General features: G+C 46.9%; 1 protein-coding gene across 1 annotated transcript; it reads right to left on the bottom strand.

Moving 5' to 3' along the window:
- Positions 1-102: 102 nt before the first annotated feature.
- On the bottom strand, positions 103-24,348 carry TGFBI (transforming growth factor beta induced). The gene is made up of 17 exons (XM_072872591.1): positions 24,177-24,348; positions 19,668-19,766; positions 12,351-12,415; positions 11,301-11,458; positions 10,037-10,201; positions 9,394-9,540; positions 8,549-8,690; positions 7,740-7,952; positions 7,453-7,590; positions 7,063-7,208; positions 6,761-6,897; positions 6,108-6,238; positions 4,069-4,193; positions 2,044-2,146; positions 1,760-1,839; positions 1,359-1,383; positions 103-1,190 (listed from the first exon to the last, which is right to left on the bottom strand). Exons 1-17 carry the CDS (start codon positions 24,296-24,298, stop codon positions 1,135-1,137), a joined length of 2,052 nt encoding a protein of 683 aa, XP_072728692.1. The 5' UTR covers positions 24,299-24,348; the 3' UTR covers positions 103-1,134.
- Between the last annotated feature and the right edge of the window lie 555 nt (positions 24,349-24,903).

Genomic DNA, 24,903 nt, shown 5'->3' with positions numbered 1-24,903 from the left:
ACTGATCCGACCAAATCTGGCCCCCCTCCTTCCCAGTGCTCAGCTGGTCATCTGTGCCATCAGGCAATTCAAAACAAACAAAAAACCAAACAAGCATTATCATCACTTGTCATATTTGTATTTTTGATTTCATTTTTAATTTTTATTAAAAAAACAACCATTATTAAAAATGAATCATTTACTGGAAGGCTTCTGCCAGGGAGAACTCTCATTTCAATCTCGTGAACAAAATGCAGCTCAGTTAAAACCCAGAGGCTTAAACAAAACCCAATTAAAAAAAAGAGAACAGTTCAAACCATAGCTTATAATTATGCAGTTTCCTCAATGTCAACAGAAAGACTTTTGTTAAAAGCCTGCAATTCAGAATTTCATGGAAGACTTTTAAAACACAGGGGAAGAAGGAAACACAGGCTTGTTTAAAAAAAAAAAAAAAACAAAACCAAAAAACCCCACCAAAAAAACCAGGGAAAAAAATTGCTTGGGTAACGGTTAATGAATTCAACAAATTTACTTCCTCCAAAGCAATCGCTGTTCGCCCAGCCATACAGTATTTGCTCAGAAAGCTGAACATACACAATTCCTGCCAAGTCATTCTGGCCAAGATTTCCCAGTTCTGGCACTGGTTTGGAGGGGGTTTTCAGTGAGATCATACCTGGCTTCCCGCTTCGGGAGCCCGGAGTTTGCAGTGCCAGTAGGTACCACTGGGAGCCTGGAAAAGAGACTTAAATTCAGCCCCTTTCGGTCTCACCCAGTGAGACAGCACCAAGGTGAGCTCTAAGCATCTCTCTGAGCTCCTGAACCGGGGCAGAGTTAAGCACCTATCCTTGTACGTTCATATCAAGCACCAAACTGGGTATGTTAAAAATTGCAAATTAGTCACTACTTTGTAAAAAAAAACAACCCCAAACCAAAACCTATCCTCAGTGTGGGACCTTTAAGGTCAAAACCAAATAAAAACGGTCTTAAAATATATACATATATATATGGCTTTTAGTTTTTCCTATCCATTTCGTTGGAAACAAAAATAAATTTAAGGCTGATATTTGGTTTTTAAAAACAATTCTGTCCTTCTCTTTAGCTGTCAGCCGGAGCAGATGGGATGGAGGCGCTGACTGCGGTCGCTCACGACGCGGCTCAGAATCCACCCGAGTTCTCCTTCATCCTCGCTAGTAACCGGGAGTAGACGGGCGCTGCAAGGAGAAGACTGAGTTGGGTGGGACAGACACACAGCACCTCCCTGTCCCCTCCCCTCCCAGTTAGGCTACATCTTGCTTGGAGCAATACAACAGAATAAACCTCTCTTTAAGGGACAGGGACATACGATGGAAATTAGAAACAAGCTAAAGAAGTTGTTTTACCTAGTCGAGGATTCCTCTGAGAAACCTGCATGGAAAGAAGATATAAGGTTTGCATAAATACAACAAATCTCCGACAGCTATAAGAACAGTTTGCACGTCAATATATTTATCCCTAGTCTCCAAAAACTATGGGTGAATGACTCTTCATTATTGGAAGCTGACATATATAGTACCATGCCAAGGCTACATTCACAGTGTGCTGCAAACTGTAGGCTTCGTGTTGCAAAACGTATTATCTCTTATACAATTAAATCATGCAAGAAGAGAGGATTGGTCATTCTATGAAACACATGCACTCACTCTCTTTGGAAGTCAAAGTCTGAATGTGACGTTATCTTCCAATCAGTATTACCAAAATGTTATTTCAGTAGTTCTACAGTGAGAGATTTTTTGTCTTTTACCTTGGATAACGCAGATGCCTGTTTGAAGATTTCTAATGCGGGATCTGCAGGCTCATCACCTCTTTCTTGCGGCCTTGAAGCTAAGGGTGGGACACAGATAGCATTGAAATACCCTTCAAAGCACACAGGCTACTTTCTTCCAGTGTTTTGGAGGATGTGTTGAAAATCCCGTAACCGACTAATCCTCCTCAATAAACTGAAGCAACTGCCATGTGTCACCTCTCCCTCCCAAAGCAGCTCTGCTGTAATGGTGTGGCTCTAGATATTTCTAACCATGGACCTACCCTGGGGCTGTAAGACAGAGTTCACGGCATAAATCACACCATTCGTGGCCATGATATCGCTTTCAGCAACAGGTTCCTTGTTGATATGTATTATGTTGTTTTTCTGTTCAGGAAAAGAAAAAATTTAAAAAGTAGAAAATGAGAAACTTTTGTCATCAGTGGTTTCCAATTTTATTAAAAAAGCCCTCACTTTTCATTCATTCATTTACTGGATGGCTGTAGGCATTTTCATTCCTCTTGCCAATTAAGGAGAATATAAAAACAAATTACAGGCTGAGCAGTTTTTCTTGGAGTGGCTGACAGGCTTTGGAGCACAGATGTTCTCGGTGCGCTGGCTGAGAATGCTGTCCCGCAGCAGCAGAACACATCTACCAGCTCCCTGGTAGCAGCAGGCGCTGCTGCTCGCACCAAGAGGGATGGCTGCGGAGATGGCATCAGGAGAGGGCAGATCAGGACTGGGCATGCTGGTGAAGGGTCTGGAGCACCAGTCTGATGGGGAGCGGCTGAGGGAACTGGGGTTGTTTAGCCTGGAGAAAAGGAGGCTGAGGGGAGACCTCATCGCTCTCTACAGCTCCCTGAAAGGAGGGTGTAGAGAGGTGGGGTCGGTCTCTTCTCCCAGGTAACAAGCCGTAGGACAAGAGGCAATGGCCTCAAGTTGCACCAGGGGAGGTTTAGGCTGGATATTAGGAAATTTTACTTCACCGAAAGTGTTGTCAAGCATTGGAAGAGGCTGCCCCGGGAAGTGGTTGAGTCCCCATCCCTGGAAGCATTTAAAAGCCGTTTGGATGAGGTGCTTAGGGACATGGTGTAGTGGTGGGCTTGGCAGTGTTAGGTTTATGGTTGGACTCAATGATCTTAAAGGTCTTTTCCAACCTATACAATTCTGTGATTCCGTGATTCTATGGGAAGAGTCAAGCATGCAAGTTGGTCAACTCAATGCACTTGGAAACACTGGCCTTCCCATTTTTGTCCTGCATTTTATTCCTTATGCACAGAGTGGGTCATGGTTATTTATTTTCTGAAATATATTTTTTTTCCTCAATAGAGGATCCTACATTCTCTTAATATAGGGCAGAATTTGTGAAATGGATCTAAATTATATATCTACTGCGTTCAGCTCTGTGGTCCCCAATATAAGAAGAACATGGACCTGTTGGAGTGAGTCCAGAGGAGGGCCACGACGATGATCAGAGGGCTGGAGCACCTCTCCTATGAAGACAGGCTGAGAGAGTTGGGGTTGTTCAGCCTGGAGAAAAGAAGGCTCCAGGGAGACCTTATAGCAGCCTTCCAGTACCTGAAGGGAGCCTATGAGAAAGCTGGAGAGGGACTTTTTACAAGGGCATGTAGTGATAGGACAAGGGGTAATGGCTTTAAACTGAGAGAGGGTAGATTTGGATTAGCTATAAGGAAGAAATTCTTCACTATGAGGGTGGTGAGGCACTGGGACAGGTTGCCCAGAGAAGCTGGGGATGCCCCATCCCTGGAAGTGCTCAAGGCCAGGTTGGATGGGGCTTTGAGCAACCTGGTCTAGTGGAAGGTGTCCCTGCCCATGGCAGGGGGGTTGGAACTAGATGATCTTTAAGGCCCCTTCCAACCCAAACCGTTCTATGATTCTACGATTCTAAATAAATCCTGCTGTGTTAAGGGAGCCCATGCAGAGATCATTTTCGTTACACTAAACAAGATATGTTAGCTGAACAAGCTATTCGTTTAATTTATTTATGCTTTTTCCCCCATGACTCAGGGTTAAATTTATAACAGCTCCTGGAAATCATTTACAGTTGGTCTTCTGGGAAGAAAGCTGAAGAAAACCACATTTCAAGACTGCCAGCTTGTTGAATTGAACACATGGCAACAGGCCCTCTGCTACAGCCCAGAAAACACTGTTTGGTGGGAATGCGTGCACATTTAAAAGAGGTTCCCACACCATCCAAATGTGCACAGACATACTTTGGTCCTCGACATGGACAGCTAAACACAGACCACAGCCCTGCTGACGACGAAACCCCATCCGAGGTGACTCACCATGCTGACTTCCAGTTTATCTCCCTGCAGGGACTTCAGCCTCACAAGGGCACCGACTGCACCGCTCACCAGGATCTCATCAGCCACGTGGAACTTGAGGATGTTGGCAAGCTCCTTGGCATTACCTGGGGGAAGAAAACATTTACATTTGCAAAACAGCATCAGCACTTGCTTCCCGTATTTCACGTGCTGGAATGACATTACATGGAAAATACCATAATTTCCTGAAAGTGCAAGTCAAAAATGTAAAATTGAAAAGATTGGGCAGAAGGACCTTGGTTGGAGCTGATTAGGACATTGAGGCCGTTCCTGCCTGGACCGGTCAGGATCCCAGCAAGTCCAGAAGGACACTCTCCCAGTGTCCCACCTTGGTATGTACCAATCCTGCCCTACACATGAAATCCCTATCTCTTGGTTTTTCAGTCCCTCATTCTCTCACTGTGCACAGCATGAACCCGCTTCTGTTGCTGCTTTCACTTCCCAAGGAAGTCTAGGGGGAAAAAAAAAGACCTATGTGAAATAAGGAAGCAGACAGAGCACTTGGGTATTTGCAAACATCAATACTTTTGCTAGCGCCAGTGTCGCTTGGCAATAATCTGCACGGCTGAAACTGCAGGATTCCTGGGTAGGAAGGGGAAGAGCGCAGGAGAAATGTCACTAATGGCTCGCAGATTGATAGCCTGATCCCCACCCCACTGAGTCTCTACTCATCTAGCCGTGCTTTGAAACAGATCTTAGGAAGATGCTTCCCCTTTGCCATCTATTTTCCAGAAGAGGCAGTGACGTGCACAGCACGGGCCAGCAGCCCTCCTCCATCTTCTCCTTTAGAGGATGCAGTGTCACTGATAAAAGCCACAGACAGGCAATGGGGAACAGCTAGTGCAAAAGATGGCCTCCACCTACAAAACCAGAGCAACTCCTTCAGCAAGGGGGACTTTTTATTTTAATACTCTTATCTGAATACACTGTGAGGTTTTTTTCCGTTACAGTTTTTCTAGGGTGGCCACAGTTCACACTGCACATCCTCACCAGCATGACTCCCTTCTTCATCAGGAGCGTAAGCTAAATATTTGCGTGAAAAAAGAACATCTGAAGTGTCCACGTCTGGGATACTTCATTCCTGCAGCCGTTTACAATAGCTGCAAAACAGTTCTGAAATATTTATATATTAAGCACTAGACTGGATGTGCTGTCTCATATTACCAGTTCCTCATCCCTGCACTTAAAAGGATAACCAGCTACCATGGGCAGATGCTTCCCAAATTATGATGTCAATGTTTGGTTGGGCTTTAATGACGAGAAGACATTACACTCAAATACCTGACATCGCTTCCAACCACAGCCAGTTTTCAACATGAACAAAATAAAAGATCGTGCTGCTTATCCAGAAGAGCGTTATTAAACATTCCCATGCTTTTTTCCACACCCAGCCTGCACTCCTGTGCTTTTCAGGATATTGGTCTTCATCTGTGCTAGACTGGAATATTTGTTGTCTTCTCAGGATCAGACTGGACTTCCTGCTTTGTCCATGTACATGGAGCAACAGCTCCATCCTTTTACTACTTAAATTTCATACAGTGTAACTTGAGGCTGAATGTGGACTGTGTTTCCTAGTTGCAAAACTTACTTTAGACACCCTGATGCTATGTGGCTGACAGCCACATTCTCACTTTTTTCATCCCTGAGAAGGGCAGAGACCTCATCAGTTCCTCTAGAAACACCTTAGAGTTATCTTGCTTACACCAGACAGCACAGCCAAATTAAAGTCATAGTAAGTTTGTAGTACACACTACAAACATGTCTTCCAAGCACAAGGAAAGTATAAACCCATGCCCATGCTTTGTGTGAGAGTTCAGTGCCACTCTGTGCATCCTCAGCTTTCTGCTGGATAGGGCTTATCCAAATGAGTTGTGTAGGAAGCCCATGCTTCCAACAGACAAGGTCAAAGAATGAGATGGCAGAGAAACTTAGCCATTCCGCCCCGTATCATCTCAGTAACACACAGCAGCTGTTCATCTAAATGCTGTAAAAAAGCTCACCCATTAGCTTGTTCAGTTCCCCTTGGGGCATGGCTCGGAAAGCTTCGTTTGTTGGAGCAAACACTGTGAAAGTGCCTGGCCTGTTCAAGTTCTCCGTTAGACCTGCAGACTGGATTGCAGCCACCAACGTACTGCAAGACAAACATACATAAAATGCTTCACTATAAACTACTTCTGTTGGTCTTTCAGCAATTGCATCTTATGTTCAAAAGAGAGCCGTGAAGTTACAATTGCAAAATCCTGCTGGGGTCCAGCAAATCAATTAACAAAAAAGTTGATTAGGTAGGAAATGAGCCTGTGAAGTCCAACCAGAACATCCGAGAAATGGCAAAGCAACCTGGGAATGCTGACTCCTTGGGGACCAAATGGTAGTAAGGAGACAGAGGCCTGTCCACAGTGGCTCTGATGGGCAGAGATGGCTCCTGAGCCAGCTTCTTACTGTATTAAGGGGGACCGCACACTCTTGGCTCACAGTTCATTGAAGGGTTATCTGAAGTCTCACTCCCTGTAATTTAGGGGTGAGACTATGGTTTTGGATGCTCTTTCTATGTTCAAATAATATATATAGTCATGACTACGACCCATCATAAATAGAAACTGCTTTGGCAGCTCTTCTGCTCCTGACTCGCACTTAGGAAGAGCAGAAAGGTCACCTGAAGCGATGGTCTGCCTTGAGAACATCCATCACTGAGCCAGACGGTGGAGTCAACATTTTGTCCATGCTGAACAGGGTCCCAAACCTTCCTCTCTTGTCATGGGCAGCAATGCAGGCATTTTCAATGCAAAGGTTCTACAAACAAAATTGCAGAAAAAAGACATTACTAACATATGCTTCAAAAGAGAGATTTTTATACTTTCCACAATGCTCAATTACACTTTTTATATGATAGCCATTACATTACAGACATCAAGCGTCATTCAGCCATATACAGCACTGCACACTGCAGGAACTTACATTGCGGTACACAAAGACTCTCAGTTCCTTGTCACCCAGAGTCTGTAGTTTCTGTCCATGGTAAAGATATTTAGAGGAGAGCTGGTCTCTAACAATGTGGTTCAGAAGCAAGTTTTTCATGTTGCTGTCAACAATGGGGAGTCCATCTGCAGCAAAAAGTACGGAAAGAAACAGTGATTCACTTAAAATGACCATTGAGACACTAAAAAATGTGCAAATACAGAGTATTATCTGCACCAGGTTTTAATTTTAAAGCTGGATGCCACTGCCCATAGCTGAGGCATTTGAGAGAGGGTTTGCATGCTTCTGCACTGAAACGTGGCTGAAGACTGTTTGAAGCAGATCTGTGGCCCCAGCTGATGGAAGAAAGGGATTTACTCCCCGGTTTACCTTTGAACACATCATTCACTGGGGCAAGGAGGGTCACTCGCTCACTGCCAGTTAGGTGAGAACTGAGACCAGCTTGTCTGAAAAGATCTGTAGACTTGGAAACTTCAGATTCTTGTGCCAACTCAAACAGGGTCTTAGCTGAAAAGAAAAGCAACGCATAGTAACCTTGCGTTAAAGGCAATCCACCCATCACTACAAAATATCTACACCCTCTAAATCCTACTGGACCTTGGCAAGAAAGACAAAAGAAAGGCAGCAGAAAGAAAGATGCAGAGAGGCACCAGTACCCGAGTCTGGGATCAGCAGCTCATTAACAAAATGTATGACGCCGTTGGTTGCCAGGACATCCTTGTTGGCAATGATGGGCTTCCCGTTGAGGGTCAGCTCTTCCCCACTGCAGCCCACGTCCAAGGTGGTTCCTTCCAGAGTTTCCATCGTCAGGCCAGCAATGATGGCCTCAGCACACATGGCTGACTTCAGGATGTGATGGTTCAGCAAGTCTGTAAGAGAAGCAAATGCCTTAGTGAGCTGCAAAAATCAACTGTGAAATTATTGCAGCTTTTAGGGATCCTGTTCAATGGCAAGGGCCTCCTGTACTGTACTGTACTGTATGGGGCTCCACTCCAAAAGATGCACAGTTATTTTAAATTGTGCTGATTTTAATTCAGTAGCCTGTGAAATGAAGTGCCTTTAAAGAGTAATTTTCATACACCTTTGTCAACTTCGAAAGGTTTCGTGTGGTTATTTGACTCATTTGTCAGGAGAATTTACATTGATTAGATACTAGGTTTTTTGCATTGATAGATAGAAATCACCATCACATACAGGAGTGCTAAAGGAAAACTCGGAAAAGGGACTGCTTCAGCTCCCTCCTCCATATCTGGATACCGCTCTCTGCCATGTCTACACATCTACCATATCTACATCCAAAGAAGTCTGGGCTGTCCAGTTTAAAAAGCTGGAGTCTGTCAAATGTGTTTACTGCAGCTGTTGTCAGAGTGTATCAAGGAGCCATTCAGATGTCTTTGAGAAGGAATTTAGAAGGACTGAAAAATACTCTTCAGCCTCTCAATGGGCTCAGTAAACAAGCACTTACCCCTCAGGGCTTCTGGGTCCCCCAGGATCCTGTTCAGTGTTTCTCGTGGGATCTTCTCAAAGGCTTCGTTGGTTGGAGCCAAGAGCGTGTACTGGCCTTCGCTTTCCAGCAAGCTGTTGAGGTCAGAAGCAGCCACAGCAGCCTTCAGAGAAATGAGGAGAGGGTAAAACACATTCAGCCAGAATACAAAGGTCAGCAACTTTGTCCAGGCACACACTAAAGGCCAGATTTATTAAGGCTTTTATAATTTCAGAGGACTGACTTACAAAAAATCCTGAATAGCTTCTTTCAGCACTTTGGTCCCTTTATAAATTTGACCCAGCCCCATGGTTCTCTTGTGCTCCAGAAATTTAAGTACAAGAGCCCTTTTTTGGCAAGACTGAGAGCTAGTTCGAATACCCTGATATGCCTGGAAAGGGTCACAGTAGTTCCAGTGAATAATTCAGATCAGAACCCACAGCTGGCTAATTGCAAAACCCCTGTGCTTTTTAAGTTATTCCTTAACTTGGCAAATACCAAGGCAGATAAATTGGTACTCATCAAATCTGAACAGTTAATATCTCCTAATGCTGAGACTCCCATAGAAGAGTGAGAAGCCAGACTCACTCTACATCTCTCTACTGACAGCAATAGCAGGGAGACAATTATTCTCATAAAACCCTACTTGTGCTGATATCCAACACTTCTCTTCCTAAAGCAAAATAGGCTATATTGGTACAAGGATTTTATCAGCAGCTTTAGGGTCACAGCACTTAGGCACTAGCAAGCTCTTCATGACAATTCACCGGGAGTGGGATGACAGAACATCTTTGAGGATCCCTGGAGCACTCGTGGGGTGGACTCACCCGAAGAGTTTCCAGGCTTTCCTCAGTCTCAATGATCTGCTGAATGCTGTTTGTAGTGGTGGCGATGACTTTGTCGATGACATGAACCACTCCGTTGGTGGCATGGTGGTCAGCTTTCAACAGCCTGGCACAGTTCACAGTCACAATCTGCAGAGGGAAAGAGCCACGGGGTGTTATGTGCACTAAAACAAGAAGGTAAAGCAGCCTCTGCTGTTTTTCTATTTCAAACGCAGCAAGCTCTATAATATTGAATCAGCAGGAGCAGAAATGTGGTTTCCTAAAAAAACACACAAAGAATGAGAATGCTCTATCAAGAATGTTTGAAACATTTCATGTTTAAAGAGCTTTGAAAATAATCAGTGGTTTTGTCTACCCCGAATCATCAAGACTAAGAAAATATGCAAGGACCAATACTTAGGCAAGCATACTGTTACACAGCAATGTGGGCGACTTCCCTGCAATAGCATCAATGAAACTATCTGCTTACAAATATTTTTTTCAAGCTCCTTCTAAATACGTATCCTAAATCAATAGCTGTCAATCTAAGCATGACAGAGTCCTGGAGGTCCAAGGACAGTGCAAGGCGGTGCAAGGCAGCAGAAAAGCAAGCCCACTGTGTGTAGGTTTAATACAAATATCTTACCCCATTGGGATAGTGGTGAATCTGGATAGGCAGGTCCTGGTACATTGAGTTAAGTGTGGTCCCATGTTTCAGATCGTCCGTGAGGACCCGTTTGTTCACCATGTGGTAGCGGAGGGCGTTGAGCAGCTCAATGTTAACGTTACTGACTAAGGAATCCAGAGTTTCCTGAAAAGCAGAAAAATTCATTTTTCATTGCTGAGTGCAATTAAGCCAGTTGTTAGAGAGAGCCAGGAGGTCTGGCTGCATCCAGGGTGCTTCCAAGGTGTGCATGTGCATGTATATTAAGTGATGTATTCAGCCTTAAGCCATCTGTGCAAATTAAGAGCTCTAACTTTTGTAAATCTTTATCTCTTGCCTTACAACAGCAGCTAGCAGCTCTGGCACCCTCATCCTTGGCAGACGAAGGGATGATGGCAGCAAGCTCCAGTGTGGGGGATCACTGCATAGAAATGAGCAGTAGGGCAACAAAAGGCATCGCTCAGGGCCAAGGACAAATACACCAGGAGACCTTCCCCAACAGCATCATCCCTGCAAGGGGCTCTGCTGGTGCACGTTTGGGGTAGAGGCTTGGTAGTGGGGATAGCCAAAAAGATGCCCCCTCCCTGTCCCACTAGTTGTTCTTACATATTTAGGGACAAGTGATTTAAATGTGGGATGGAACTGGATAGGGGTCGTCGTACAATCAGGACTCTCCCCTGTTCACAGAGATGCTCCACTAGGATGGGAGCACCAGCAGGACAGCGGTGACAATTTCGGGAGTGGAAATTTCACAAGACACAGAGTGAGAAAATCAAAACCAATGTAAAGGAAATGTATATGTCATTGAGCATAGGAACACACTGATGCAGGAAGGCTGCAGGTTTACCGAGGCTCCAGTTGGGACTGGCTACCTATACAAATTATTAAGAACAACTAGAGTGGTAAAGTAAGGGTGAACAACAAAAAACCAAAAGGGATGGGAAGTCTCTTGCTGCAGGTCTTAACGCAATCTCTAATGGTCAGAGGCAGGGAAAACTGAATGAGGTGATTTCTACATCCACCTGCTGGAGAGCATCCGCATCTTTCTAGTGTTGGGCTCTTTCAGAAACAAAGCTCTGGAGCTGATGGACCAGTACAGTGACTCCCATCTTGGAAATTCATAGTCCTTCCTGTATCAGGACTGTGTCTGTTCTGCCAGATGGGGCTGGATCCAGACCCCTGCAGAGCTGGATCTCCACTAGAGAAAGCCAGAGGAAGAGGAGAAAGAAGAGGAATGATATCTTACAGCAGACAAGGACGCCCAGGCCTCATTACTTGGGGCAAAAATTGTAAAACTTCCAGGTCCTTCTATTTCTGGTCTTAGATTAGACCGGTCGGAGTAGAGCTGTGTGGTGGCAGACCCAACAACTCCCAGGGTTTCGTAGATGTTTGAGAGCGGCAGCGCTGAAAGAAGAGAAGGTTATGTTCCCAACACAACATCATTCATCCTTCCCTGCACTGCGCTGAATTAAAGGAGAGCTGTTGGTGAGAATGCTTGGGGAAATGAAGCATGTCAGGGAATTAATATCTGTTCATTAATTAGATAATAAATAATCATAGCCTGACAGCTCCAGCCTCAATTACAGCAGTGTTATCCAGGATCTGCTGCATCTCTGCAGTTTTAAATGGAGTTACTCTGGATTTATATGGATGTGAATTGAGGCAAGCAAAGATATTAATTGCTTTCACCCGATCCTTGTTTGTACTCAGGCTTTTGGTGCTCGGAGCTGGCAGCTCACCGCTGGTCTCGGTCTCCACTGACCCATCCACACCGGCCCACGTGATTAACTGGGCGGCATCAAACTTTTGTGGAAGGAAGCGTTCAGAAAGCAAAAGCAGAATATGTCTTTCTTCAATAAACCCAGTTAATTCCCCCACAACTCCCACCAGTGGCTGAACTGTATTTTCTCCTAAATGCAATTTTGCTAAACTCATGCTTGCCAAAATAAAAATGAGCACAGATTGGCAGAGCTGTCTGCTACTCTATCATTCCTTTGTATTGCATTTCCAATACAGCTATATTACTTGTTGGAATAAGTAGTTCCCCATGGTCCTCCCATGCTTGATTAAGTTTAATTATATCCAAGGTTTTAAGTTGTCTGGAACATTTTGCATGCTTTGGAGTTGATCTGGCACTCAGCTGGTGCTCTGCTGAGTCCATTTTTGACTTGTTCATGGCAATATTGTGCACAAATTGCAAAAATCAAATCCACTTTGGGTAATTTTCTAACATTTCCCTTTACTAGGCAGCTGTATAATTTTAAGAAGTCTAAAAAATGTCAAACATATTTTTTACCAGCTGGGCAGCCCTTTTCTCCAGGAACTTTTTCATATCCAGGACAGCACTCGTAACTGATTACTCTGGAATAAGAGATGGATACGGCAGATTAACTGACAGCGTCTCACTGCTTTTTCTCTATTCGCTATAGTTCTGTGTCCATCCATATTTGGTGATCTTTCTAAGCAGACTCTTCATTAGAAATATAGTCTTGAACAAAAGACAAACCACAATTTTTATCTCCTTCAGGACTGCGTGTTGCCAATTTCTCCACCGAACAAAAGCAGACACGACTTCTTTTCAAAAACCACACTTTCCAGGAGACTTTGTACAAACAGTGCATGGAAACTGATGCCACGGTCCCAACAGATAACCTGTGCAAGACACTGCAAATGCTTGGGCACGTTTCCCACAGGATTTGGGGATGTCCCCGGCTGACTGCTGCTGTCACATCTGATCACTGTTTGGGCAACATGCCGCAACTCCGGCATGGCTGCTTTACCAAACCAGCCAAGCGTTTCCCCTTTATTTCACCCCATTCTTGTCCACCACCAGAAGTTATTTGCTTACTTATGGCAAAATCCACAGGACAGACCTGGAGGGGCAGGAGCATCCCTGGTCTTGGATGCACTGGCACAAGGGCTTGGGATAAGCCCTGCAAGGACAAACTTCACTGGTGGTGGCATGTGCATCCGTGGGCACCCCTAGGCAGCACCACAGCACACCCATCTTTGCTAACACCGGGTACGTCCGTGCGAGCACCCTCAGTGCAGCATCTCCTTCTGGCTGGCAGCAAACTGCTGCTCTGATCAAGCACCATCCCCCAGTAAAACCAAAGGGGCCAGAGACCCCATCCTGGGGACTCGGAGCCATCCTGCAGATTTGCAGACCCTAAATAAGCAAGAACTGCCTGAATGCTGTGCCCATTGTCTGCAGCTCAATGGGAAATAAAATTCATCTGATTCTCAAAGCTGGCCATTTAATGGAACATGTTTTGATATTAACAGGGGGAAAAAAAAACAAAAAGGAAAAAAATCAATTCAGAAGTTGCCCGTTTATTTTTCACAGGGGATTCTTTCACCTATTGCTCTTATGCTTGGTGTGAAAGGGAAGGCCGTCTGACTGACAGGCTAAAGACAGCGAGGGAATAGGTGTTCCTCCCAAAGGCAAGCGTTTTCTCTGTGCTCCCAGTTGGATTTGAGACAAGTAGGATGCTGTACTGCCGAGCCTCAGCATACTCACTCAAAGAGAAAGGAAAATCCTCAAGCTTCAGATGTTTGTCATCATTTTAACACTGTTAACAAACAGTGGAAATGCCTGGGGTTTAAGAGGGAATTCTTCAGGGTAATTAAGAGCCAGTAAGTGAAACAAATACCTGCTTTTCTGTGACAGAAGCAAATAAATTCTGTGTCACGGTTTCCTAAGAGAATTACAAAGCAAACCCAGACTGATTGTCTAGACATTATATATTCCATGTGGGAAAGAGTTTGCCTAAAGCAATCCCTTCCTTTGACTACTGGAGATCTTAACACCCTGCTGCTCAGCTTTCCCCAGCCCCCCCGTCTTGTGTTCATTAGAAACACACACTTTCTCCCTCCACCACTTCCCTCCCCTACCTCCAATTTTTCTTTTTTTCACCCTAGAAACTAAATCCAGTCTAGACAGTTCCCTTGGTTCAGACCTGTAATCAAAGACGAAGAACTGATTAAAGAGAAATTATTCCAAAGTTCAGCATAAATAATTCCTGAGTGCTGACGTAGGCTTTAAAAGGCTTATTTATAGATCGATCGGAGATTAATGAGCTGTGATGAAGGGGCAGGACACTGATGCACACAGCCTGCAGCGCAGGGAGCTCGCCGGCTCGGGGCTGCCCCAGCAGCCAGGTGCCCGCGGGAGGGGAGGGCATGGGGAAGGGATGGAGGGACCATGCCGCCTGCTTTTCAGAGGGTTCACGGGCATCTCCAGCACCACCCCACAAGGGAAGCTAATGGCAAAAAGCACCGAGGCCAGTAATGGGGCCAGCTCCACCCTCGCAGGGGCTCGTTCAAGCCCCCAGTCTCACTCGCCCGCTGAAGGTGACCTACCAGCATCATCTCGTATGCATTTTGCATGCCAGCATTTTGAGTTGAGTACCAGAAAACTTCTGCAAAGGGCCGGGTGAACACAGAGGTGCTCAGCCAAGTGTTTGCGCCTACAAGGAGCCAGAGATGAGGATTGTAAAAAACAGCTTCAGCCATTTGCCCTCCCATGGCTGCTGGACTTGGTGGAAGCACAAGACCACCCAGCCCACCCCAAGGCACGTGGGCACCATTCAAGGGGTCGCTCGGGGCTGGGCACAGGGCATCCTCCCAGCTGGTCCTGCAGCCACCTCCAGCCCTCGGGGAGGAGCAGCACAGCCGTGGCTGAAGGCTGCCCTGCCTCACTTGCAGGACTCTGCATCTCGATGCTATAGTGCCCTACACATCCATATGGGAGGAAGGCTGCTCCTTTGACATGCTCTCCTCCAGTTGGGTCAGAGCCACAGTCTGTTGCCCGGAGAGGAGTATTGCTTTTACATGGCACGGGGCAAACAGCTCACGGGAGAAAACATTGAACACTTGCAACCACCGCACTACGCGGTGGGTTCTGCACAAAAGCCTCTGGAATTGCCAAGTCCATCCCTGTTTCTGGTGCCTGCTCAGCAGCTACAGACCGCTACACCGGGACACAGCGGATGCCAGTGATGTGGGTTAGATAAGCAATGCCCTCGTACAAAGAACATTTATCATCCACTCTGCAACGCCTCTGACTACAACTTCCTGACCTCCTCATTGAGTAATTTGAAGTCAAATCTGTAGTTTTTCAGCCTCTGGTTTTGAAACACTCTATTTCTTAAATGTCTATCTGTGTCTGACTGCAGAAGCAAGCTCCCTGGCTTTTATTAGTCATTGTTTCACTGCTGTTGCATTCTTAGGATCTGAAATTAAATTTTAAGTGCATTTTTCAAGGTAATAAAAATAAGCTTAGGCATATATTAGTGAATAAAGATCCATTTGTAATAATTTCCTGTAATAAAACCCATATGTTTTATTTTTGTAAAATAAGTGCCAGAGAGTCATTTTTTTTCCTGAACTGAGGAAAGTACATCAGACAAGAAAAGGAAAGTTAATTTAAGAGGAAAAAAGGGAACATATTAAGGGGCAACTTACTGCCACTAGTTATTCCTCAAAAAATAATCAAAAATCAAATCTATGTAAGTTGTCTTTTCATTCTTAAGACAAAAAAGTGTGTGGGAACATGTTCAATTGCAACCCCGATTCTGGAAGAATGAGTCCAGTGCATAAGGGAGGTAGAAAAATTTAAAAAACATGGGCACAACTATGAGAATATACTCTAAATAAACTATTTCTTTGGCTTTGGAATAACCAACAGTGGAAAATTACCTAATTACCAAAACAATCTTGTTTCAGTGCTCATTAAAATCAAAGCAGTGTCAGACTTCTTGCCAACTGCCTTATCTCACTTCATCAGCAAGTAATGAAATGATAAAAAATGTACATAAAGTCTCTATCTAATTTCTCCCTAACTGCATGAGCCAATACTTCAGCAAAGAGAAGAAAAACAAAGAAAAAAGCAGAAAAAGAGGTAAGAGTCCTCTTGTGATGCATGAGTTGAAATTTCCATTGTGCACATCCAGCCCCAGTAGAGTTCTCCACCCCCATGGACCAAAAGATGCTGCTCAAGAAACAAGCCTGCAAAGCCTCACCGCCAAGGCTTTGCCTTACAGCCGTAAACTATTTGTTTCTGGTAAGAGCTATGGAGCAACTCAGCACAGTGCCCGCTGCACCCCAGGGTGAGCGTGACACTCTCAGCTGTGAGCCTGGAGCAGCAACCGAAAGGTGATGCACCTGGAGACAAGACTAAAGACCGGGCACATCCGCGTCTTTTCAGCTGGCTTTCCTTGCTGCTCCAGTCGCTCTGCATCTCCCAATGCAGGATGTGATCATCCAAGAAGGAGTGAAGTTATGACCTACTGCTACGGGCTTGCAGCAGCTTTTCTGCCGTCCTCACTCAGGGTTGAACTTCTCTGCGCTGAGCCAGCTCTGCAGGAGCTCAGCTTTGCTTCTCGGCAGTACCTGGTCTCTCACTGACCTCCCTCCCTACTACCTGCTTGAAACAGTGCTCAGAGCAGGAAAAGAAGAGAAAACAAAGCAGTCAAAACGATTTTCCTAGAGCCAGGTATTTGCACCTGCAACACATCCAACTTGTGGCACCACTGACCCTTTAAGCAAATGAGGATAACAGCCAGGTCACATGTGAAGTAGGTGAGATGGGTCAAGCATCTCCTATCCCAGGACTGCCCTTCTCACAGGTGGGAAAATCCTTTGAGGAGGAGGAGAGAAATGACCATGCTTATCCAGCTCCACCATCCCCCCGGGCTGATGGAGTGGATCCCCGTGCCAACAGGAGGACCAAGCACTTCAGGAGAGGACTTCTGACTACAGATCCCAAGCAAAGGCTGGATCCACCCAGTTATGCTGACGAACGTGCCAAATCCTGACTCTTTCTAGGATTTAAAGGCATCTGGTATTCTCAAAACATCTCATGGACCAGCTCAGTCCCACGCAACGGGCCAGTTTCGAGGGTTCATGCTGAGCACCATTAACTGTGCCCACGCACTCTCTCGGGGTGTTGATGCACTGAGCGCGGCACAGCATCAGGGCCCTGACACTGGTTTAAGAATTTGACTGCCGCAGCATAACGCACCATGTCCTTTATGGCCCAAATGACTCCTGATTGCTTCCATACGCCAGGAACACCACGTCCAGTGGGAGCCATCACCAGCAAACATTTGTAATCAGAGCTGTCCCAGGGTCCTCTGGAAAATGTGAGTCAAGGCACATGTCTTTTGTTCTGCACAATCACTGCTAAAGGGAAAAGTAGGGCCCAGGCTCAAAGATTACTCGGAAGAGCGAAGACAATAACGCCCATTGTCGAGAAGATGCAAAGTGAAGAATAGTGAGCAAATTCCGTGTATAATGGGAACATTATCTCATAGGTTAACAGGCAGGTTAATGCTGTGTATGCTTTTCTCTCAGCAATGCATCATTGGATTAGACACTTGGGTAAAAGCAGAGAAAATGAGGTTAGAAGAGATCACCCCATCTCCTCAAATGAAATCATGAAACACTGCCAGATGCCAGTTGTTCCACCTCTTTCTGGAGATAAGCAGATGAGTTTGTCTCTGCCAAATACAGCTGCACACTTGGGTTACTTGAGGTTAGTTTCTCATTTGCTTCAGAGCTGAAGAAATCTGGATCGCTTTGCCTTTCAGTGGCCATAACAGCAAAGCTATCCCACATCCACAGCTGAGTCATGTTTTTTTTGGAGACCTACTAAGCTACTCTGTTATCAGAAGAGGCAATGATGATACCATATTGCCATACCATAATCTTGTCCATTTTACATCAAAAAAGCCACCATTTGGCCAAGATGAGAGCCTGAACTCTAATCACCCAAATAAAGTCTTCCCAGATTTTGAGGTTTTGTAGAATTAAGGGGGAGGGGTGTGTTTTTACAGTATTGCCTCTCCTTTTTTTTCTTTTTTTTGCTGTAAAGACAATTGGACATAACAGAAACCACTATACATGCTCACTGTATGGTACATCACAGAATCACAGAATTGTATAGGTTGGAAAAGACTTTTAAGATCACGAGTCCAACCGTAAACCGAACACTACCAAGCCCACCACTACCCCATGTCCCTGAGCACCTCATTCAAACGGCTTTTAAATACCTCCAGGGATGGCGACTCAACCACCTCCCCGGACAGCCTGTTCCAATGCTTGACAACCCTTTCAGTGAAGTAAAATTTCCTGATATCCAGTCTAAACCTCCCCTGGCGCAACTTGAGGCCATTTCCTCTTGTCCTATGGCTTGTTACCTGGGAGAAGAGACCGACCCCACCTCTCTACACCCTCCTTTCAGGGAGCTGTAGAGAGCGATGAGGTCTCCCCTCAGCCTCCTTTTCTCCAGGCTAAACAACCCCAGGTCCCTCAGCCGCTCCCCATCAGACTGGTGCTCCAGACCCTTCCCCAGCTTCGTTGCCATCCTGCAATACATCCTCCTGAAGTACAGAATTTTCCTCTTTTAGATGAATTAATGGGTAGCATGATGAAAGGCCAAAAGCCGTGCACAGTGGTGATTCCTGCTTTGCCTCTCTCCTCACAATACCAACACCAGACACATGAAACGAATCCCGATGGCCAGCCATCACAGCTAAACCACTGAAGGCAACCAAAATAAAAGCAGTATAGCTTACCACAGTTAAAGATCTCAAAGTCTGCTGTTTACTACAGAAACAGAGTTTATTTAATCTGTGGTAAAGAACAGCATGTTCCTATAGATCTAATCACAGTTTACATTGGACCATATCAGAAACACATGAGATGATTTTCTGCTGTTTGTTCTTCTTGACCTCGCAGATCCAGGACCAGACCTGGCCCACAGCTCTGCTCCCCACGGCCAGTACCTTTGCACTGATATTGGCTAACGTGGTGGTGCGTGATAAAGCGTGGGCCAGCAAACGTGTCCGAAAGCCCAGTTTGGCCTACACCAAGGAAAAAGATTCCCTGCTCCTGATCTACAGCCTGGCAGATAGTCAAGCACGCATATCCTTAATTATCTGCTGACTACATCTTTCAAAAGAATGTCCCGAGGCTGCTTACACAGATACTTTATGCAACAGCTACTTGAATATTATTGCTTGCAATTTTAAACGTGGAATTGGCCTGCAAGTCTAATTAACTTTCCTGGTGGAGTCATCAGAGAGTGTTGGCTGAAACTGACACCTCTTTCCCCTTATTTCTGTTTTCCCGTCCAAAGCAAACATGTGTAGATGAATTTTACGTTCTCTCCAATATCCATCAGCTCTGGGTTGCCTTTTATTTCTTTTTTTTTTTTTTTTTTTTAGCTAGGCAGCATTGAGCCTAGCATGGAGAGAGACACAGCTAAGTACTAGAAAACATCTGGTACACACTTCATTACAGCATTGAGAGCTATATAAGTACATATAGAAATGCAATTAGAATAAACCATCAGGGTTTTTATTTACACGGTACTTTCCATTCTTAACATCTAAGTCTTTTAGGATCATGTTTGCCATTTGAGAAAAAACAAGGCACAAGTATTTCTTCAGGAGTAAAAGGCTAAAACAATTCTTAACACATATACACATTAAGGCCATGCCGCAGGCTCTGACATCGCATGTCTGTTACACCGTCTGCTTCTCCCACCCGGCACCCACCTCCGCAACGGGGTCTTTGGGGAGACCCTGGCTGGCACTCGGGTACTTACGTTGACTTCCCACAGATCTTCCTCTGGTACCACTGCTTGCAGTTGGTGAAGTATTTCCTGTTCGTGCCGATCAGCTTCTGCACTGCGCACACGTTGGGGCTACAGGTAACGACAAAGCAGAAGCGGGTCCTGTAAGCCTCCCTCCTTTTGGTGCTGACCCCCAGCAGCTGGGGAGCCAGACCCCACCTGACAGCACCCAAAAAGCCCTGCTGGGGTTGCAAGGGAGGAAACTTGGAGAGCTGCAAGTCAACTTGCTCGATCTGAGTGCATAATGACTATCATGAAGTGGAGGAAGCAGTGAAAGAGATCTCTCTTCACTCTGCCAGGGTATCCTTTTCTTCACTGAGTGCAAAATCTTGACTTTTTTCCATGTTCCACCTCTCACCAAAATATAAAGAAATTAAGTTGAAAATAATACTTTGGTCAGTATTTCCATGGTGAACAGCTACTTACAATTTGGGATTGTAAGCTAAAACCTGTTACAGTTTTGCAATAATTCAAATCCTTCCAAAAAAACCCATTATTTTATTGTTTAGGACATAAAGAAGGACAGATATTTATCAGCCTATGGACCGACTTGCACCAAAACCAGAATGGGTACTTTTGCTGTATGATAGACTCAGCCGATTCTGGACATGGATGCTGAGCTGCTGATGGGGAAGATGAGCAGTGGCACTGCCCACTCCGGTTTCAACGCATCAGGTATGACAGCACAGACTGAGAGTGGCTACATCAGCCCATAAGGTACCGAGAGCTCCTTCTCAACCAGAAAAGCAGACGGTTGGCATTACATGTATGACTAACCCCACTGAGAGATGACTTTCAGCCTTTCAGCTTTCTAAGAAGTGGTATCACTGCGAGCAAAGATGTGGTCAAACAGGAGCTGGGAGTCTACTTGCTGCTGGTTTGGCTAGCACAGCATTTCCCTGCTCAGACTGGATCTCCGTCTCCGTGGTTTGTGGCCAGCAGCCTTGGTCACGGATGTGGGCAATGCATGGTCAGTGCATGAGATCTGGGTTGCGAGGCCACCGACTGCCTCTGGGCTTGAGCCAGAGGTGTAGCAAACACCCAAGCAAGCTGAGGATGTTCAGCCCAACTGAGACTGGATTCCCAACACCAACACCATGCCCCAGTTGCGGCAGCGGCACCAAAAATGTGTGCAGTATTGGCTGCCAGGCAGATGGAGGGAAAACAAATAATTAAGCAAAATACATAAATCATCACTTCAGCCCATCAGATGTGCTCTGCACCGTCCAAGGCAGAGTTTTGATTTGCACAAATGAAACTCTGGATGGGGCCTGGAGATGCTGTTGTAAAGGTCTTGTTGATCTGTTTAGGAAAACAGACAACAGCCTGTTTCACGCTGGGTTTGACCGAGACGCTGCCCGCTTGCCTACCAAAATTAACAAAAGCAGAGTTTGCAGCCTGGCCACCAAGTCTTCCTGTGGTCTTGCTTGCTTTTCACCGGCATCCCAAATTTGGCTCTCTCCAAAATGGGCCAGCCTGCCCATCATTAGCATGAATTAACAGGAGGGTCTCCTATATGTTGGCTAACTCCAGCGCCAGTCTCAGCGGGAGCTTGGCTTGCCTTCAATGAGCCTTTGTTGATGTGGCTGCTGCAGGGCTCTGCAGAGGCAGGATCTGACCCTGCGAGGCCCTGGCACCTTCACCCTGTCCCAAGGGGAAAGTAAGGGCCCGTGGGACCTGGGGGAATTAGGCTCACCGTTTTCCTCGTTACTGCCATATCCAGTAATGGTAGTTTGTTTCTTCATGAAAGCATTTAATTCCCTTTATATATATAAGGGCGAGGGACAAGGAGAAAGAATCTACTGAAAAAAAGTTGGAAATCACAAAGCCAAACTTTCAGCTGGTGCAAACTGGCCCAGGCTCAGTAATTTCCACGCCAAATCATCGCTTAGAGAGACGTCTGTGCTCTCTGACTCAGCCCACCTCGGCTGCCCTGGCCCCGCCGTGCCGAAATATGGTTCCAATTACATCGAAATTCCAAACCTTGCCTCGATTTCAGCGTCTGGCTGACGGCAGTGGACAATCCCTCTAATATTCGTCTTGACAAGCCTGGCTACTGAAAGACTTGTTTGATCACTTCCCCCGTATCCCTGGGAGCAGCCTGCCAAGAAAACCCTTGCGCCTTCAGGACAGCATCGAACCCGGCGCTGCCTTGCTCCCTCCTCCCTGCCCGGGACCGCAGCTCCACAGGGCTGCTGCTCCCTCCCTGACTTATCAGGGAAAACTTCTTCCCAGTTTTTCCTCAGTGCGGAAAAATCCATCCCCAGGGCCGTGTTATCAATGATTCCCGCAGGCAGGCTGTAGTAGCGGCTCCCCGTGGTGCGTGTTCTGGTCCTTTGCCCAGTCTGGCTTAAAATGAATTTGTCAACACTCTCCCCTCTCCTCGCTGGAGTTCATCACCTCTGCCATGCCGTTCCCAGCCAGCCACGCTGACTCGAGGATAAAACTGCCTATTGTTTGCCTTCAGCTGAAGCCTTCCACTTGGCAGGCAGCAGCTGGGAGCTGCTGGGGCAGGGGCTGCCCTTCGGGAAGGGGCAGAGAAGAGCAGGACCATACGGCCCCAGCTACCTGCCATGACTATGTCCGTGAAGCTCCCCAGCACCACGTAGTGCCCACAAAGCCAGGTGGGTCTGGGGACAGCACTCCTAGGTTTTCACCTTCAAATGTTAATGTTCCTTATATACTTCTCAGCTCCTCTCCCGGACCTGAGCTGATTCACTTAAAAAAAAAAAAGTTAATTAAGATGTACAAGTTTTGCTGCAGAGCCAAGCTCTGCCACCCAACTCGCTCTCGGCTCAATAGGAGCATTGATGGTGTGGGGGGATGCTCACAGCAGAAAGGGTGGCAGTCCTGGTTGGACATCTCTCCTGAGCTCCCTCCTGCAAGCAAAACAACACGCCTCACATCCAAGAGCTTTTTGGCCGGTTTTGTGGTGCTGTATCTCTTTGGCACATCATTAATCAATGTTCAAAATGCAGTTGATGTTTAAAAATGAGCTTGGTATAGATTGCTCTCTCCATCAGAAAGGGACCGGTGAGCAAAGTGCTGTGGCTGGATTTCTCTCGGCATAACTTCACTTCATCTGGAAACCCTGCCATACTAATTCCTCGCATCTCCCAAAGATCTCGGGCACCAGCATGGACCGCAATCACATCTTACCCTGTGCCCCTATTGACTGTACAGCGAGCAACAGGCTTCTCTCTGCAGAGATGAGTGCACTGATTTACACCAGGACTGCACTAGCATACCGAGCCTGAGCAAACCTCTGCCTCAAGGCTATCAGCAGAATTGGATATTAGTTTCAGATCGTGTAGAGACGCAAGAACCAGACTCACTGTGTTTGTACGTAAATCACTGTAATCCTTTCATTATTGAGATTTTACAAAGAGACATCAGCTCAGAATTTGTCTGTTGGATTCTGTACCTGATTAGACACATAAACAGCATACCCCGTTTCGTAAATACTGACCTGGATCCCTGCCAGATAATGTATCAAATTGCAATATTTAAGTCTTGGGGTTTTTTAAAAGCATTTCATGACCCTGCCTTCAGCAATCCATTTAAATGGAAGCTACAGTTCAATCAATGTCACCATCCTGAGAGACGGAAGCCAGCTGAAACGTCTGTCATCCTTTCACCCTTCCTAATTCCCCATAAATTTTAAAAACCGTGGGAACAACTATTAACATTGGGTTAGCTTTCTACCTAAGAAAGAAGACTCAAACTACTCAGTCCATAACGTATTGTCCATCTAGCAATACTGTCTATTGTCTACAGGCACTATTTGGATATTCCTTATCTCGGAAGGTTTATGAGTAAATAAGTGATTCCTTTTGTCAAGAAAACTTTCAAGTCTTGCTGGAGGTTCCAGTCAAGAGTAAGTTGGTGCCCACTCCACAGAGGCACTCCTCTGCCGTCGAACCAATTTCCTTTCTTTTTTCTATAAATTCATGAAAACGAGCATACCTTCCACAAAACCTTTAACCATTCAAAACCTGGGGATTTTTTTTTTTCCCCCTTTTTCCTTAACGGGCATAGACTGATAAAGAATCATTGAGGGCTCGAAAATGACATCTGCAATATTAAGCATCCTGAAAGAAAGGAGGAAAGTTATCCAAAGAAGAAAGAAAAAAGTTACTCGAGGATGAAAGAAAAAGCCGTTATCCCGGGAAGAAAGAAAGAAAAAGCCGTTATCCCGGGAAGAAAGCATCCCGAGGTTCCCCCGGGGGCAGGGCCGAGCTGCCGGGTGCTCCGCACCGGCCCCGGGCTCGGCGGTGCCTCCGCACCCGCACAAAGAGCCGGCCGGGCGGAGCGGGCGGTGCACAGCGACGGGCGAGGCGGCGACCGAGCCGCCACCGAGCCGTTTCCCACCGGGAGTTGTGCAAAGGTAGGGGGAAAAAAAAAGTTTTCGCCCCCGCTCCCCTCTTTTTTTGCCCGGGGAGGGGGGGGGGGTTGCGGGAGCCGCCCGCTCGCCGCGCTTACCCGTGCTGCCGGCCGCGGAGCCGGCTGTGCTGCAGGACCTGCTGGTACGGGGACTTGGCGGCGGCGGCGAGGCCCAGCGCCAGCGCCAGCAGCAGCGGCAGCGGCAGCGGCGGGCGCGCCATGGCCGGGAGGCGACGGGCCGGGACGGGGCGGCGGCGGCCGCGCGCCCCGTTAAATGCGGCGGCGGGGCGGGGGCGGGGAGCGGCGGCGCGGCCCCGCGGGGGGAGCGGAGCGCAGCGGAGCGGGCGCCCGGCCCGGCCCGGCCCGGCGGGAGGGGAGGGAGGGAGGAAGGGGAGGGAAGGGAGGGGAGTGGGGGCCGCCCCCGGGAAGGGCATCCATCCGTCCATCCATCCGCCCACCCATCCATCCGTCTGTCTGTCCGTCCGTGCCCCGCCGCTGTGGGAGCAGAAAGCGGCCAGGGGCGTCCTCCATCCAGCTCAGCGTTTCATCCACAATCGGTTTTTTCTTCTTCTTCTTCTTCTTCTTCTTCTTCTGGACTTTTGTCCCTTCCCCCCCCCCCCCCCGCCTCCCGCTCCCCCCCCAGTCGGGACTCAGAGCGGGGGGCGTTGGACTGACACGCTCCAGGGGTCCCATCGATCTCAGCCCCTCTGCGACCCCCCCCCCCCCACACACACACACCCCCCGCCCAGGGAGCTTCCCTGGCTGCTGCCCGGCCAGCCCTGCCCCACAGCCTGTTTGAGCGTCACCCCATGCTGCCTGCCCCACA

This window comes from Ciconia boyciana, chromosome 9 (assembly GCF_034638445.1).
Source record: "Ciconia boyciana chromosome 9, ASM3463844v1, whole genome shotgun sequence".
Taxonomy (NCBI): Eukaryota; Metazoa; Chordata; class Aves; order Ciconiiformes; family Ciconiidae; genus Ciconia; species Ciconia boyciana.
This window is presented reverse-complemented; position numbering and strand designations above follow the sequence as displayed.